This window comes from Melospiza georgiana, chromosome 2 (assembly GCF_028018845.1).
Source record: "Melospiza georgiana isolate bMelGeo1 chromosome 2, bMelGeo1.pri, whole genome shotgun sequence".
NCBI classification, from domain to species: domain Eukaryota; kingdom Metazoa; phylum Chordata; class Aves; order Passeriformes; family Passerellidae; genus Melospiza; species Melospiza georgiana.
The window spans coordinates 6,144,582-6,161,862 of record NC_080431.1 but is presented as its reverse complement, the minus strand read 5'-3'; the positions used below and the strand labels follow the sequence as shown (position 1 = coordinate 6,161,862).

Here is a 17,281-nt window from a genome sequence, read left to right as displayed (position 1 = left end):
CAGTATATTTTTTTTTTCGTTGATTTTGTGGGGTCATATTTTCATGCTCTCTCACATTTGCTTAATGACAGGACGTCACTGATGTCACTGCTAAGGATAATAGCAACTGCAAATTTAGTGAGACAAAACTTAGGTATCCTAGATTTTCAGGATAAAGGGGTTTGTATTAGGAAGCTATAGACAAAGAAACTATGAGGAGAAATAGAAATGTTTCTATTCAATCTGATTTTTTTTTCTGCTGTGACAATGAACTTTTTCCTCTTCCTAAGGAAAAAATGTGTTACAGTCCTTTATTTATCATCTTTTTTTGTTCTTTATAAAGGTGTCCCTCTAAGTCATATGTTGACTATGAAAATATATTCTTGCAAGCCAGGTGCCAAATATTTTAAAAGTTAAAGACCTACTTCAAATGCTTTATTTGGCATGAATTCACAGTAGCTCTATTGTATATCTTTTTGCAATTAAAACTATAAAACTAATCCAATCACCTTGGACAGATTGCAGATTCTTCTGTAGTGCTTTTTTGCAGATATTTGAAACATTCTCTTTGCAAATTCTGTTTAAGATTGTTATGGTTTAGGGGCAGCTTTATTGCATTTCAGAAATAATATCCTGTAAAATGTCTGTAACAAGGTATTTTATCTGAAAGCCCATTGTATCTTTCTTATTATGACTTTCAAGCTTCTGCAACAACAAAAGGGTTCTTATTCAAATGTACACTATTGCATTCATTCCTCTAATAGCAGCATTTCATCATATCAGCCTAAAAATAGGCAAACAATTGCATGGAGTACTTGTTATTCATCCTAGATGTTTTTTTTTTTTTCTTTATTTTTTTGTTAGATATCAGACTTTTGGATAGTCATATGGAGTATTTGCATCAAATACAGAAATAAGAAATAGCTTTCTCTTAGTATACACATGCTTTCTATCTGTGTCTCCTAGGGATATAAAAAGTTACTGGTTTAGTTACATTGGTCATTTTTATTGCCTTCCTGGAGACAATGAAAATTGCAGAAGGCTCCATATGAAACTGTCTCCAAGTGTAAATTAAATCTGGGGTTTAGTCTGTTGTAAATAGAGAAGAATGTACTCTTAGATAATAAATCTTTTTTGTGTATATCAACAAGTTGTCTATTTTTTTCTTCCTAGATACACCTTTAGTTAAAATCATTTCTTCCAATTCATGGCCTGAAGAAGGACAATCTATAATTTTGACTTGTGAATCCAAAGGAAAACCAGTGTAAGTGATTTAACAAGTAATATGGTTTTTGTTATTTTACTTATTCTGCTCTTACTGCAATCCTCAGCTGCAGAAATCTACTGGCTTTGTCTCCTCCTGGGGTGTAAAGTACTCTCTGGTATAGAAAACCCCTTGAAGCCTGTCTTCATTAAGTGTCTATGGAAGATTGCTCTTTTACTTTGTCATCTATTTGAGTTTTCAGGAAGAATTCCAGCTGTGAGATTTTTTTTTTTCCTGTCAGGTATATCAACCTGAAAGGTGTGCAGGTTTAATCTATCTCTGTTTACATCATTAAATGATGATAGAGGAGAAAACATCTCATGAAAATCTTCCTACATCAACCAGCCTCAGAAAAAATATATTGAACTTTGGCTGCCATTTACAGGGGAATTTGAAGTTTAATTATATGTGCAAGTTGGCTGCCTGTTCCTACCAGGATTTGGAAAGGTGTAGCCTGCTTTAAAAATGTAAATTGTTTTCCTTGGGAATTAACATCTTTTACTATTAATATCTTTAGAGACAAATGTGCAGAGGTTAACCCTTGCACAGAATCTACTACTTAAATAGACTTGACTCTTGGAAACAGTTAACTGCTCAGAGGAGCTGTTATATATTTACTCATAAATATATATATCAATAATCCATTTGCTTACTATTAAGTCATTATCAATCAAGTTTCTAAATATTGACCTTCTGATCAAAAGATCAATATATAGTGTTGTGATGATACACAGATTTCGAATGGTCTTGAAAATGGTAGTGGAATAATATTTAGAACCTAGAAAAGGTGTAAATTGCATGACAAAAATCATGTCACTTATGGCTGAACTTCTCCCTGGTGTAACATTAGTGACTTAATGGAATTGCTTTATGTAGGAACCTGAAGTCAGATTTAGAGCAAGTAAGGCATTTAAGTCCAAAATTTCTGTTTTCAAAAGCTCTGAGTTATGCCTGGCATAATTTAAACTCCATAGGTACTTTTTTATTAATATTATGTGCCTGCATCATTTTAAAGCAACTCCTTCATCCATATCTGGCTGGGTGAGCACCTTGATCATGCTTCTTCCCTGCTTGAGACCAAAACACTGGAAGTCCATCTAATTAGTCTGATGCTCCATGTAATTGGTCTTTTCTGTACCTGTGTACTTCTGATGCATTTGGGTGTGTGTTTCTGAGAAAAATGCTTCTGTCAGTAACACAAAAATCCATTGTGAGCCCTCTCTTGCTTTTATAATATACCAGAAGGAGAAGGAGTTATCCTTTTATCTCATATCCCTTGAACATTCCCCCGAGCATGAAGAGATAGAGTCTGTTTCCCCCTTATTTTCAAAATCTGCTGAAGATGTGCAAGTGCTTAATTTTAGGAAAGAGGTCAGCACTGATTGCACTGAGTGCACCATTGGCTGGGTGATATTTAGCATTTTCCTTATCTCAGTATTTTCCTTATGACTTAACAGATGAAGTGCTCTTTTTTGGCTAATAGGCTTGAGACATTTTAGGCCCACTCAGTTCCACACTCACAGCAAGATCAGGGAAAGAATCAGAGGAGTAAAAGTGAGATACCTTGGCACACACAATATTTTCTATTTGGTATGCATTATATTCTGGACATACTTTAAATATTAGGAGGCACTAGTTATAACTTAGTAATTAAAGAGAACTTCAATTAAGGTATTACTGATTTGTTTATTTATTTTAATTAAAGCTGTGTTCTGTCCTTAAATGATTCAAATGCAAAACTTACATCTGGTTTTGAAAGGGCAAGAAAAAAAAAATCTCCACATGACAGAATTATCAAGACAGGGGACCTGTATGTGGTAGCCTTTGGGGCACAAATATTTTGCCAATAAATGCACCTCTAATTGTCCAGGCCACAGGCACTGCCAACTTCAGCTGCTCTGTATTGCTTCATTAGGTCAGTCTTTCATGGCACAGGGCCAGTAATAAATAGGCATCCTCCTGGGAGCAGTTTGCAGTGGCTTAGCTTGAGAAACAGGAATGTCATGCTCCCAACCTGCATTGTGAGTACCTCTGGCTGGGAGAGAAAGAGGAATTGGAGAGGTCCACTGAGCCCAGGTATGTCAGTGTCACAAGGTAAGTGATGAATTGTGAGCTTCATGGAGAGCTCAGGGCCAGCCGTGGTCCTTCACAGCCGTTTGCACACCATGGGTTAATTTCTGGATGCTTTATGGCACAGTCTCTCCTGCTTCCTGCAGGCAGCAGTAAATAACCACTTACTTTGAGGTGTATTTCTCTTGCATCCCAGAGCAATTTTCACAAGCTTCCAAGTGGCATTTGAGATGAAAACTTAGAAGGGGTGAAGTCAGGTGGTGGCTGTGGTGACATTGATAATAGTGATAGCTGCTACTGAGGAATTCTTTTCCAAAGGGGAAAAGCAGGATGAGGCTAAAGCTGGAATGTACTTACAGCATCAGACATCATAAGTACGATACTTGCAGTATCATGCACCATCTTAGAGCTCATCACCCTGAAAGGTGGATCACCTCCCTGCAAGGGGATTCTGTCCCTCAAACCACACACACCACTGTTACCTCGATGCTGTGTTTCCAATCTACAACAGTCCTGAGGGAAAGCCCTTCCTAACTTACAGTCCTGTAGCAGGAAATGGGAGGGAAGACTTGCTGAAACCAAACGCCTGGGAAATCCACTGCACTCTGCATCTCTTGCTGAAACAGTATCCTTCAGGGATACAGCAGAGAGACAGAGAACAACTACGAAGAACAACTGTACTAAGGGTTAGATCTAGGGCCCTGCTGAGTTTTCACAGTTTAGGGTATAGAATTTTTCTTGTCCAGTCATTAGCCATGACTTTGGACAGGAGAAAAAATGTCTTCAGATCCTTGGATGTCAGCAGCATCAGCTGTCACAGCATGTGAGGTGGGCTGGGATTATCCCAGCCTCTGGGGTTCCCACTTGCTGTGGATGGGTTCGTGGTCTTGGTAAAGAGATCCCAATTTTGGAACAGGGATGCTGAGAGTGGGCTCAGGGGGAGAAGCTGGGGGCATGGGAGAGGGGTGGAGAGGAAGATGGAATTGTGATTCAGTGAGGCAACATAAGAGGGTATAAGACAGGCTGCACTAATTCTGTAACTGTGCTGTTTTACCTCTCTGCTCATCACGGGGAGGATGAGGGCAGCTCTGGTTCCAGTCAGGCCCTGTGCTAATTTCTGTTACTTTGAGGCAGGAGCTGAAAATGACCTTCTTTTGGGTTACCACTGTGTTGCTGCTGTGGAAGTGGGATGATACCAATAAAAGGAGCAGGCCAGGCTTCCTGCCTGCCTGTTCTGTGGGGGATTTGCAGAGGCAGGCCACGTGTATTTGGTGATGTTCTCACCCTGTTGTGTAGCACTTCAGGCACCAGCTCGAAGAAACAGCAGCAGAAGGCTGGTGTTTGGAATATTGTATGGATAAATCTGTGACATTTTCAGTTAAAATTTTCTGTTAATGCAAAGGAAAAAAGGAAACATATTCATCAGTTTACTACAGATAAACATGACTCACTCTAGGAGTATACCCTATTATGTGCAATATTGTAAGAGATCTTGAGATATAGCATTTGTGAGGCTTTTGTCCAATTAATAAATGCACAGTTGGCATAAAAAAATTAAGAGTTTTCTTTTGGAAAACTTTGAATATGTGTATTTCTGTTAGCTTAGTCTTTCCTTTTGCAAGACTCAGTCGCTGGTTTCTTCACGCTGTTGACAATTTTGTTAATATTGATGTCCAGGGTTGTTGTGTTTTGGGCTTTTTTTGTTTTCTCCAAATTACAGGTACAAATGTATTTAGTCGTTTCTCTGAATAGCCAAGGTCAAGACCCTCTGTACTTAATGTGACTATTCAGCAGCATTCCTTTTTTGGAGGTACTTTTGTGTAGTTTCAAACCAAATTGAATCTCTTCCCTTTTCAATTCTTAGTACTGCTTTCTTTTCCATTGTTTTTGGCTGGATCCCTGGACAGCTGTCAGTCTGTAATATTTTAATCAATGAGCTTGCCTAATATATATGTAAGATGTTGTTGCATCTTAATTTATTTCTTCTTATAGCATAATATGGTTTTACTGAGACTTTGTTTATTTTCCAAAGAAGGAAATGTAATTAAACTTCAGAAATCCTAGACATCCTTTTTATGTAATGTCTAGACTTTTCTGAAATCATATTGCCTGACAGTATTTTGAGTATTTTAAAATAAACATGAGGCAGCTGTAAAAAATATAGAAAGTAAAGAACAAAATGATCATTTACAGTCATCCATGCTTACAAAATTGTTTAAAAGCCAATGTTTTCTTATTGCAAGCTGTAACTTCTATACACTGTTGTGTCTTAACAATATAGTCTAGTGACTCAAAACTGCCCTAAAAGTAAATTCAAAAACTGACCCATAATGAAAGAAAGGTTCAATATTTCATATCCTTAGTCAATACTCTCATCAAAGCATGCATGGAATATGTGAGTTTTTTAAGTCAGGAGAAAGGACGTCAAAATATAATGGAATAATTAGGGCACAGGAAACAAAGAGAAAGTTAGCTGTCTCCTGTGTGCTTTAGAGAAATGTCTTTCCATTCCATGCACCTCAGGGGAATCATAGTACAGTTGGTTGACTATTTTAAAGTGAATATTTGGCCTTGTTTGAGGTAAATAGGGAAGATTTTTACTTCAGAAAACTCACATAGGTATCCTTCATTAGAATAACATTATTTGTGAGCTCATGAAAGTTATAGAGAAAAGCACAACCAAAACCAAACATGATAATGATTTTCTTCCTGAAAACTGTGATAGGATCCTCTTGCTTTGAAGAAGATTCTTGATTCCTTCAGTGAAACAGTTATTATGAATTGTAGCTATGAATGATCTGTATGTCTTATTTGATGTATACCCTCAGAAGAGAGAATTAGAGTTCCTTCATACTGTTCATATGTATTTTTGTTTTTTGGATTTTTGTTTTAATTTTCCATAGTATCTAAAAACTTAGCAAATATTTAAATGTTTATTTTTGACCACACCTTTACATGATTAGATTATTCACTTACCTCAGATTTACGGCTGGGAACTGAAGCAGCAAAAAGTCCCAAGTTCAAAATTGACAAATAGATGGTGTATATTTAATGTGTCACATGGATCACAGTCCCTATGTTCCCAAGACTTTTTTGGAGTGACACAGCATCCCACTCAGGAGATAGCTCATCCTTGGTTTGAGTCGTAACAGTGAGTTCTTAGCACGCCTACAAACCTGTGCTTGAGAGTGAAATCAGAATCTGGGGCAGAAAATTGTGGAAGCCCACTTGACATTCAGCCATTAACGTTTTGGTGTGAGCAGTTTGCCAATATTGCTTTGAAACTGCATCCTAATGGCAGGTTTACCCTCTGATGGCCAGCCTTTTGTCCATGGACAGTTTCTTCTGTCCTGTTTTTATATTGCACTTCTTGGCCTCTCTGGCTGGTGAGATGCAAGTTCTGTAAGAAATTATCTCATTTTTTACCTAGATTTTATTCACTGCTATCTGGGTTTGTGCCATGAGTACCTAGCAGCCTAGAAAGGAATGCTGGTATCAATTCTGCCTATGTGAATTATCATAATGAATCTGGAAAAGCATCCATGTTTCTGTGTTTATAAATCACTGTGCAGAATGAATCCACAGCTCAAACTGGAAGTTCAGGCAGTATCAATAAATATTAATGATTTGGAAAATTGGATGGATTTGTCCATACCCATGATGAAATATTACTCTTGTAAAACATGAATGTGGTATCAAAGTATTTCTCCCTTAAGCTTCACACACATTTGTACATAAGAAATCCTGAATTTAAGACTCTCTGGTTTCTCTGGAAAGGACCACCTACAAGTGAAATCAAGTAAGTGGAAAAAAAAAAAGGGGGGAGGTGAATTTAGTTACTAGGTACTGGAGTTTCACTGTTTTATGTTTAGCTCTTTGTCTTAGCAGAAAGGTGGATGGTTTTGAACAAAAGTACTGTGCATTTAACTAACCAGGGGCCTCCCTGATGATCTCTGCCTTGTTGTCAGAACTAGCATTAGCTGAAATATCTTTATCTAATTTATGCCTCCAGATTGCTCTGAGTTTCCAGTGAAGTTTCCAGGGACACATTTCACACACAGCTTTGGGCAAGGTTCTGTAAATATATGCTTGAATAAATGCTTGCATATATAGGACAGGGTATTGTATCTGTGGATACAGACTTGGAGAAGAAACCCTCCTCACAGTTCTCAGCCCTGTGTTCCTTGTCACTGGGATCAGCTCTCAGGATAGCTCAGGCTCTCCTAGTCCTTTGTCTGTTCTTACTTGGAATTTTTTTTTTAAGATTTCTTTTTCATCTCTGTATCTTTATCCCATTTAGGCTGTCTGTATGCTTTTTTTTTTTTTTTCCTGTTTGGAGAAGTGTGAGCTTCTATTTCTCCAAAAGGAACTTACTGTGTTTGAGTAGGTGATTGTTAACTCAAACCCAGCCTCCTGTAAATTTGATCTGATGTGATACATCCCATGTCAGCTGAGGTTAACCACTCTGTTTCCTGTGGTTATTATTACCCACAGAGAAATGTTGACCAATTTTTGAATTATTGTCCTTTTGAAGGAGTTCATGCTAATATCTCCTGCCTTGATTTAGTGCACATCTATTATACATTACATTTAATGAGTGCTCATTTTCAGTAAAATGTTCTAAAATCTTGTGAAGAATATCACATCAATTGTAGGGAGAAATCTACTTGGTGAAACTTTCCACACAGGTAGTTTGTCTTTGAAGGTAAAGGCAGTTATTTTAAAGGATTGTGTGAATATTCTACTTTAGACTTTCTACACCAATATTTCATTGATGTTACACCTCCACTGTAGAATTATACCATGATGTACTAGATAACATATTATGAAGCAGGTAACATTTTTGCTGAGATACAGTATGTATATTCAATAGATTAAATTTCATTTTGTTTTAAACATCTTGTCCTTCTGGGAGCTTCTCTTCACAGCTGGGATATTCTACACTTTTTTGTAATTTTTCTTTTCCCCAGTATTTTGCAGAAAGCAGGGAAATTGGTGTTATAAAAAGTGTGACACAAAAAGAAGCAGGTGGGAGCATTAGTGGCTGTCTGAAAATTACACTTTACAATAAAGCCTCCTGCAGTGCTTAAGAACTACCCCTTTAGTGTTCTGTAAAATGATCACATTGCTTAATAGGCTCAATTCAATAATTGCTTTTCCTCTTTTTTAAGCATCCCTTTTTTGTAGTGTTTACCCATAAAAGTGCAGAAAGTACAGTATGAAAAACAACTGCACGCAGCATTTTTAGTGCTCGTTAAATCCATTTTGCATGTGTATGGCTTTTGAAATAATTCTTTTCCTTGCTCTCAGGTGGAAACACATGCTAAAATATAAAAGGCCTGTGGAATAGAATAATAGATAAAATTGAAATACAGAGAAGGAAATTCTAAGTACTAGACTGCAAGTTGAAACATGAGAAAGAAGTTTTGGGAAAGGATCTGACATTTGGCCTTTTAGACACTTAGATTCTGTAGACAAGTGTTTAGCTACAGTTGCACATAAAATTATAGAGTTTTTGTATCAACCACTAGCAGTAGAACACAAAAATGCACATTAGTGTAACTTTCAGTGTAAGTCATGCTGGTTATACTGATTATGTTTCACAATTCAGGAATTTGTGTAGCAGATTCTATGTGGAACCACCTAATGTCACAGGGAGCACCTGCTCATTGAATATCTATGTTTTACCCCACATTTACAACAGCAGAATACCTTGAGAATATGTATGTGGTGTAAGCCAGCAGGATAAAGCACCCTCCTTCTAGAGGAGCTTAACACTGCTCTTTGATGAGCAGAATCTCAGAAAATATGGAGAAAACAAGATAAAAGTGTTTGTGGTTCTGACAGGCATGACAGTAAACAGGTAAGAGACATAATAGATTGGGTTACTTTAGTATTAGAGTAGCAAATTATTAATTGTTTGGCTGAGCTAGTCTTTGCATTGCGAGGAAGATCTTGGAGATTTCTCAGACCTTGGAGATTTCTCAGACCTTGGAGATTTCTCAGACCTCAGAATTTGGCTGGTTAAAAATTTCCACATTCATACTGTTCTAAGCACTAAGGTAAACTGTCTCCAAAACTTACATTATTTAAGAGCTGAGGAAAGACTGAGTCTGAGATTTGCAGTCGTGCACAGGAAAATGCTGCTGCAGAGTATTTTCCTCCAGGGGCTGCAGGACAACCCCTGCTCCTGCGCCTGGATCACCTCATTCCATTGTGTTGGTTTATTCCTGCTTAGGAACAGTGGATTGGTCAGTTTTAAGATGGAATTGTAAAGGTTTACCAAGGGTTAAGAAGTGCTGAGAGGAGGGACTGTGAGACCCTGTGGTAGGAGGGAGGTAAGTGGGAGTCAGATCAGTATTTCTACTTACTATTGCTTTTTGATTATGATATTTTGTTGGATTTGTTTGTTTGTGGGGGTTTTGTTTGTTTTTTGTTTTGTTTTTACTTTCTATTGCCCTCAAATATTCCTAACCTACCTTTCTACCTTGTATACACAATTTCTAGAATCTTCCAAAGGGTGACACAGACTGAGGGAGCTCTCAGCACCATTTTCATTCAGCTCATTCTTTAAAAAGTATTTATTTGCTGTTTGCACCTAGAGGCAAAAAATAAAGTCTGAGCAATTATATGGTAATCAACATCAAAAAGGGGAACTACATAATTGTGAAGAATCTTGTTAAAAAGGAGTTATAAGGGGCAACTAAGAGAATTAAATCTTTCCAGGCAGCCTGAGGACTATGTTAGAAAAATAAGAGTTTTGAACCACAGGGTCAATACATATCACCTAGCAGAATCCCTTGAGAAGAAGAAGTTGGTGAGGCTAAACAGAAGAGAAATCAAAGTAATAATAAGGGCAAAAGCTATAATTTGAAAAGCTGAAATTGTTTTCCAAAGGAAAGTAAAGATTCTTAGATCTTGGCAGATTAAATACAAAAATTCAGTAAGGCAAACCACCAAAAAACCCAGGAATATTAAACAAATAGCTAGAAAAGAAATTGAAAGTAAAAGTTGGAGTTTTTAAAATTAAATAACTGAAAGATTCTCAGTACATTTTTAACTGAGAATCAAGGTTTACCGAGAAGCCAGATGGATTTGCTACATCCATGTTTTCTGTGGCAGAGGAAACTGGGTACATCAAAGACTGATTCCCTCTTTTCTCAGGTGCTCACCAGCAAGATTTAAATGGGCTGTGGAGGTGGTTATGGAACAAACAGGCAGAATGAGCAGTAGGAAGTCAGCAGGACCAGAAGGTTTTACCCCAGCATTCAAAGGGAATTCAAGGATGAGATTGATGAATTATGAACTGTGACTGGAAACTTAATGCTTAACACCACCTGGCTAGGTCAGGACAACAAGGCTTCAGGAGAGATCCCACAGTCCATAGAACTGACATCTCAAATCCTAAAATTGATAAAAAGGACTAGAAGTAGCAGACATCTGAATTAAAAAAAATAAAAATAAAACAAACAAAAAATGGGGTTTAAATTCCTTTTGCAGAGGGAAAAGTCCATTTTATAAACATTTTTTAAACCATTCTTGAAGAACCCATAAAATTCACCTTGTGGCAGCCTATTTGGTATAGAAGGGAAACATTGCAGATCTTTCCAAAATTGTAAATGGTACAGAGGTAGTTGTTAAGGACTGCTAGTTCATTCTCTCTACAAATAGCAATGTTTAAGTGTAAGTCAAACTAATAAGAACTAGCTTTGTTGCCAAGCAAGGACATAATTTTTCATAAAATGACTGGTAAACTTTGGGAATTTGTTGTCGATAGATATGACAGATGGTGAAAATTTGCAGTAATTCAAGGGAAAACTGCCTAAGTTCACGAAAAGGCAAGTCCTTGAGGTTTACAGAGTATTTTTAAACTGTGCTTGGTATCAGAAATGCCTGAGATCTGTGCTTGGCCTGTTCCCTAGACATCTGCTTATCCCTGGTGTTGGAGATAAGGGACTGGGCTAGCTGAACTTTTTGTCTGACTCAGTACAGCTGCTGCTTCTCTGCTAAGCACTGAACATAGGCTGTTGTGGCTTGCTGGGACTAGATGCTAATGGAGCTGGAGCCCATGGAGAGCTTGAGGATATCTCCTTTACAGTGCTAAAATTATTACCATGAAGGTACTAATGAATAATTTTCTGTGTGAGAGAAGTTTGTGTGAACTAAAGCACTCCCCTCTGTCTGGAGATAATAACACATCTGGGAAAAGAAAACAAACTTCTCTAAGTAAATAATGTTTGTCTCTTTTTCCCTTTATTGTATTACCATTTCAGAAGTTATTTTTAAATGCAAAAGAAATTGACACAAACCATGGTATAGAACTTAGCTCTGAAATACAAATACTCATGAGTTCACAGTGTATTATTGTTAGGTTATTGTTACATTATCTTGAAAGCATAAAACATTTTATTATTCATTATGGTTCAATACAATGTGCTTCAACGTCAGCTTTTTTTGACAATGGTGGAAAAATAACTGAGGTACAAAAATTTTATGGTATATTTTCATTCCTGTGGTGCTCCTATAAACTGTTGCATATAGCAACAAATATTTACTTGCTGAGAGGACATAATTCAACAGAAGATCTTAGAAATGTCATTGCTGTGGCTAGTTATTAATGGTTTCTTATCTGGTGAAAAGAAGATATTTTGCTTCATCTCCCAGACTTCATGATGTTCTTACATTCATTGAAAGTCAAGAAGTGCCTACCTTGGTTAATGAGGGTTGGTTCTGAAGTCCTTGCTTGTCGTCCAAGACGCAGCACTGGTGCTTTTATCAGCTCTCTGGGTGTCGTCACTGCACCTCAAGTGCAGGAAGGAATTTTAGTTTAATGAGGCTTCCCTTTGACTGTGTCTTACATCAACAGCAAATGATTTCAAACAAGTAGTATTTGGACAAGCAAATAACTGTGAATGAGATTTTCAACTGTTTACTTAATGGAAAAAGCAGAAATGAATCAGCCACTCTTCATTTTCCTCTTTGATTCTCATGCCAGCAAGCATTTGACCTTAACTCAGAAAACGCAGCTGGCGTTTCTTAGATGGGATTTCTCAGCTTATTGTAATAACAGAGACAAAGTTTCTTGTGAATGTTGGGACACAGTGAAGGCAAATTCAAAACAGTGCAAATTAGGCATGTGAACATCCATCAGTGTGGCAGCCTGAAATATCTAAGCAGCTGAAAATCAGGATTTGTCAAAGGGGGAAAAAACCCTCGTAATAATATGTGCTCATTAATTCCATTATATACCCTTCATACCTCAGCTGGAATTGAGGATATGACAACAGACATAATGAAAAAGGACCTGAAAATGTGGTGTGACAGCAGTTACTGCCTGCTTCTTGTTTTTTGCAGTCCCAACCATTATCTCTATGTGGCACTTCAGCATAACCTATGTAAACCAGGCTATCTTTAAAAAATGTACCTTAATCCTGTGACTTGAAAATGCAAAGCATTTAAAATCAGTGGTGCTGAAGCTCTTTCTGCTATGTTTTTCTCTTTTATTTCTGATAAATCACTATTTTCCTCAGTGCTTGCTCCCCTGGCAGGGGATGCAGCATGCTTGTAAACTGCTGTGAGGAGACACGGTGCTAGAAACAGCTCTGAAGATGTGCCAGATGAGAAGATGTTATTTTCCTCTGTTCTATGACATGCATAGTAACTAAGGTGTGCACATCCTATCATTATGCTTTGCTGCAGCATTCCTATCCCCAGCAGTACTTCATTAAGAACATAGTTCCTGGTTAATCCCAGTAATTTTCAGCACCCATTCTGATGCATCCACTTGAGCACCATGTTATCTTAATACTGCTGACATTTGCATGTCTTTGAAATACATTTTTCCAGATACTGTCCATTTAATCCATGGCAGTTTCCATCATCCTTTGTTCTTATAGTCATGCTGTACTTGCAACTGTTGAAAAAGAATAATCTACTAATTCTTCAATAGCTCTAAAAGGTTAAGAAGGAATCAACAAGGTGTAAACAGCAGCATAGAAAGCCCAAAGATTTAGCTGTTTCAATACTGACTGAATAATTAGAAACATATAGAGTTAGAATTATAGTGAAACCAGGCTATTGAGATTTCAATATTTAATCAACAATTTTTCATGTGAATAAAATTGTTACATGCCATTTATCATTTTGGCTGTAGTCTGACAGGAAAGAAAAAGCCTTTAGGAGCAGCGGTAAAATATTTAAGGAAGGTTTGACAATTATTCTTTAATATTCACTTATCTGTTTATAGTTTCTCCTCTCTTCCCTTCCCTGCTCTTATCTGAGAGTGTAGGTCTTAGTTTCTGAGACTGAAAGGGATTTGTCTTTGTAATTTGCACATCAATATATGGCACCAATCCCAGGCAGAACAGGGGAAGGGCGTATATTATTGATGTGCTCCAGTGCTGATCCAAAGTACTTTCAGCTCCAGAATTTTACAGAAGCTTTCAAGGCATCATTGTTTTTCTGTGAGTGCACCTCACTTCTTTCCCTGTGTGAGATTGCCTGGCCATCAGTTTGGAACTTGGCTCTGCTGGATTTCCATTCTCTGGATGAGGGGGCAGCTTCACAGTTCTTCTGGTGCCTTCCCCTACTACAGCAATAAAGGAGATGCACCTTCTAGAAGTCTCTATCCCCTTGCTTTCTTGCACAGCCTCCTGAAAACAAGGCTGTCACTTTTCTTTAATTACTGATATGTCATTTAGGTGTGTCTTATCCACTGCCTGTGAGAGCTGCTGAAGGACTGCATGGCAGATAATGCATTGTGCATCCCATTGAACAGGTGCAGTATTGTGCAGTACACCCCTATCAGCCTTCAGTACAACAATTCTGATACAAAACCAGCATCCTTGCTGCTTTATAGGAATTGGAAAACACCTTATCTAATCTGTGGCCGACTGCAGGCCAACCTGCAGATGTTTCCTGTGAAGTGTTGCCTACTGCTTTGTCCTTGAGCTATTGCCAGTTAGCTCACAGTGGCCATCACTTCTGAAAGGCCTCTGCTCCCCAGCAAGTGAGGCAGGATTTATGACGTAAGATTGTTTAATGTGGTTTGGGTTTTTTTGCTTGCTTGGTTTTGGGTGTTTATTTTATTTTTTATTTTTTCTCTGTCCTGCTGCTGTACTGTCTTGCACCTCTCCTCCTGCCTTTTTAGCCTCAGGAATCTTTTTGAAAGACATGTTTTACTTCTGCGGAGGACTTTTCTTTTTTCTTGGTTAAAATTTAAAAGGAATATAAATTATTTATAAACTGGTGACATAAAATGAACAGTATAGCCATACATACCATTGTTTTTTAAAGACAAGGTTTTAAAGCAGACTTCTTATTAAAGCTGTTCACAAACTGTAGAGGTTATAGTGTTCCCTCTGAACTTAAGATGTTTTGTCAAACTTTAAAATACATATTAGAAAAAGTGTGGTTATTAGCTGCCTACTGAAAGTGTTCCAAAATACTTGGCATTTTGATTTGAACTGCTAAAAGTGCATTGAAATGCCCAGGGTTTTTTTCAGATTTATTGTGGAAAAAAAAATTTAAAAAATGAAAAAGTCAGTGCCTATTCCCTGACCTGATGGTGCATTTAAAAGAGGATTAGCCATCTTCTTTATGGTATACATAAGTTTAACAGTATTCTTCAGTTTTGTTTGCTCCTAAGTGGTGGCCTGGCCTTGAAAATCTGAAAGTATGGCAACGTCTTCCTCCTCCAGTTTTTGCTTCTAGATTCATAAGTGATGGGAGGCATAAATTAATTAGTTCAGCAAATTTTCCCTTTCATGGATACAACTGCTTGCCTGGTGTAGAAATTTCTGGATAACTAATAAAAGAACAGCAATGCCCAATTTTTTGTTTGGGAAGATGATCAGATTAGAGAAATAAAAGAAAAAATGGAGGGGGGATGAAATGAGACACCAGAAGTTTGACATCAGCTGTAATGCATGACAAATGTGGGAGAGATTTGTGCGAAATAGCAGAAGGACAGATTATAGGTTATAGGATGGCAACTCCTTCCTGTGGCATCTCCCTCACAAACTTTTGTTTGGTTTGCTTTTGTTGCTGGGTTTGTTTGTTTTTTTTTCTTTTTAGACAGTGTTTTTGTCCATTCTAGCCTTCCTGCTGCTTGCAATAGTAGAATACAATGGATATTTCTGGTGCAATTCAGCGATAAGTTGTCTTCTGATTTTCACATAAGTTCTCTTGTTGATCTGTCTCATGACTATGAGAAAGCCATTCCCCAAAATGTTATTCACAGCAGGGTTTTTATACTTCTCTGAGAAGATTGTGAATAATACTGGAATTAGGTAAGAAGCTACACATATATATGTGGATTAGGCACTTTTCAGAATATTGATCTGATATTGCCTTGCCTTCTTGAAAATGACTAACAAAGGAAATGGAGGTTTCTTTGGAGAGGGGTGGGGAGGGAGTACATGATATGCACAAAGGGAAAAACTGGAGTTAAGTAGCTTCAAAGAAGTTACAATTATAATGGCTTGATCAGTTGGGAAAATCTCTCCAGACAGGGAGCAGCAGCATTGCACAGTTGTGTTAAAGGTGGAAAGCCTTATGTCCAAGGGTGCCCTGGACTCTAAGGGTACTAAAGGATAAAAGGAAATGGATTATCAGCCTGATGAGAGGAAACACAAAAAAGAAATAGAATTAATGCAGAAACAGAACAGTCAACTTCCCACAGGCAAAGGTTTTAGACCTAAAAGGAATCTTAATACCAATTGCAAGGAAATATTTGAGTGTAGATAGGAGGAAATATGAATATGAGAAATTACTCTTTTACCCTCTAACATGATATACTTTGTATCTTTGGGTAGAAGAATAAATATATTTGCTTTGAAAAGATTCGTGATGCAATTTAATCAGTTGCTGTCACAGTCTGCTGAGGGATAAGTACTTTCAGCTGCAAATTTAGTCTGTCATATCAGCATGGTTAGCACCTGTAATCCCGCAAGGGTGAGAGGACTGCCTGATTTATCCAAAGCAAGATCTAGGCAGGGAGGTCTGTCACCTAAGTAAAGTTGTGATGAACAAAGCAATTCTTTCTCTATCTTGGACAAAAGGTAAGGAATGAAGAGTGTTTGGGCTTTACCTGGTTTGGTTTCTTTGTTCGACTGCTTGCTTTCCTCTACTGCTATATTTTTCTCTTTTTTTTTTCTTTTTTTAGGGTTCTCTTTTTTTTCCCTATAAATGATGAATATTAGCACCATTTGAGATTTGTTTACCTCTTTTTGTTTATTATTTAAGCACCTTTTTCACATAATACACTGCAGCTGTCTTCAATACCTCTTGTTGTTCCTGTTTTTTTGTAGCTGTAAAATCCTTTCAATTTTTTATGATATAAAAAGTTGAAATTTGTATTTAAGTGACAGCTCATTTTTTAACACATTTTGGTAATTAAATTCTTGACCATTTAGAAAGCATTAGTATAGGACATTATAAATATTCTTAGGCTACATTATGCCTGCTGAGAATGCTTAAAAGAGAAAAGTAGAAGAAAATATAATAATAGTCAATTCAGATGTTCAAAGCTTCTTTCTAAAAAAAACAAGGGAACTTTATGAAAGGTACTTTGGATATTCTTTACTAATTCTACTGCTGAGAAAAACACTTTGTGAAGGTTACTCAGGTTTTGCAGAACTAGAAAATCACAGAGAGTTCATATCTCATAAAATAACATCCATCTATCCAAGCCTTTTATGAAAGGTTAGAGACTGTGGATATTGATGTTTTTGATAGATGTAATGCTCCAAACCAGCTCATCCCAATATGACTCCTCAGACTGAGACTTTATATAAACAAGAGGTTCCCCCAGGGTTGAGACTTTCAAGTGGGTGATTAACTGACAAAGCTAAAAAATCCAATTTCTTGATACAAAAGAACTATAAGTTTCAAGTTAATGAAGCAATCATTCCCTTAGATGACTTTTAATACTGCACCAGGTTTTCAACAAGAAACACTCTGATAAAT

The 17,281-nt window shown here is 37.2% G+C and overlaps 1 protein-coding gene across 3 annotated transcripts in view; it reads left to right on the top strand.

Annotated features, from left to right (window-relative positions):
• The window catches only part of CADM2 (cell adhesion molecule 2), a 571,830-nt gene that overhangs the window by 482,220 nt on the left and 72,329 nt on the right, over nt 1–17,281 (top strand). For all 3 annotated transcript variants that reach the window (XM_058019107.1, XM_058019105.1, XM_058019106.1), the window contains one exon: nt 1,153–1,243. In XM_058019107.1, the coding sequence (XP_057875090.1) occupies nt 1,153–1,243 (91 nt within the window). The remainder of the gene's footprint in view (nt 1–1,152; nt 1,244–17,281) is intronic.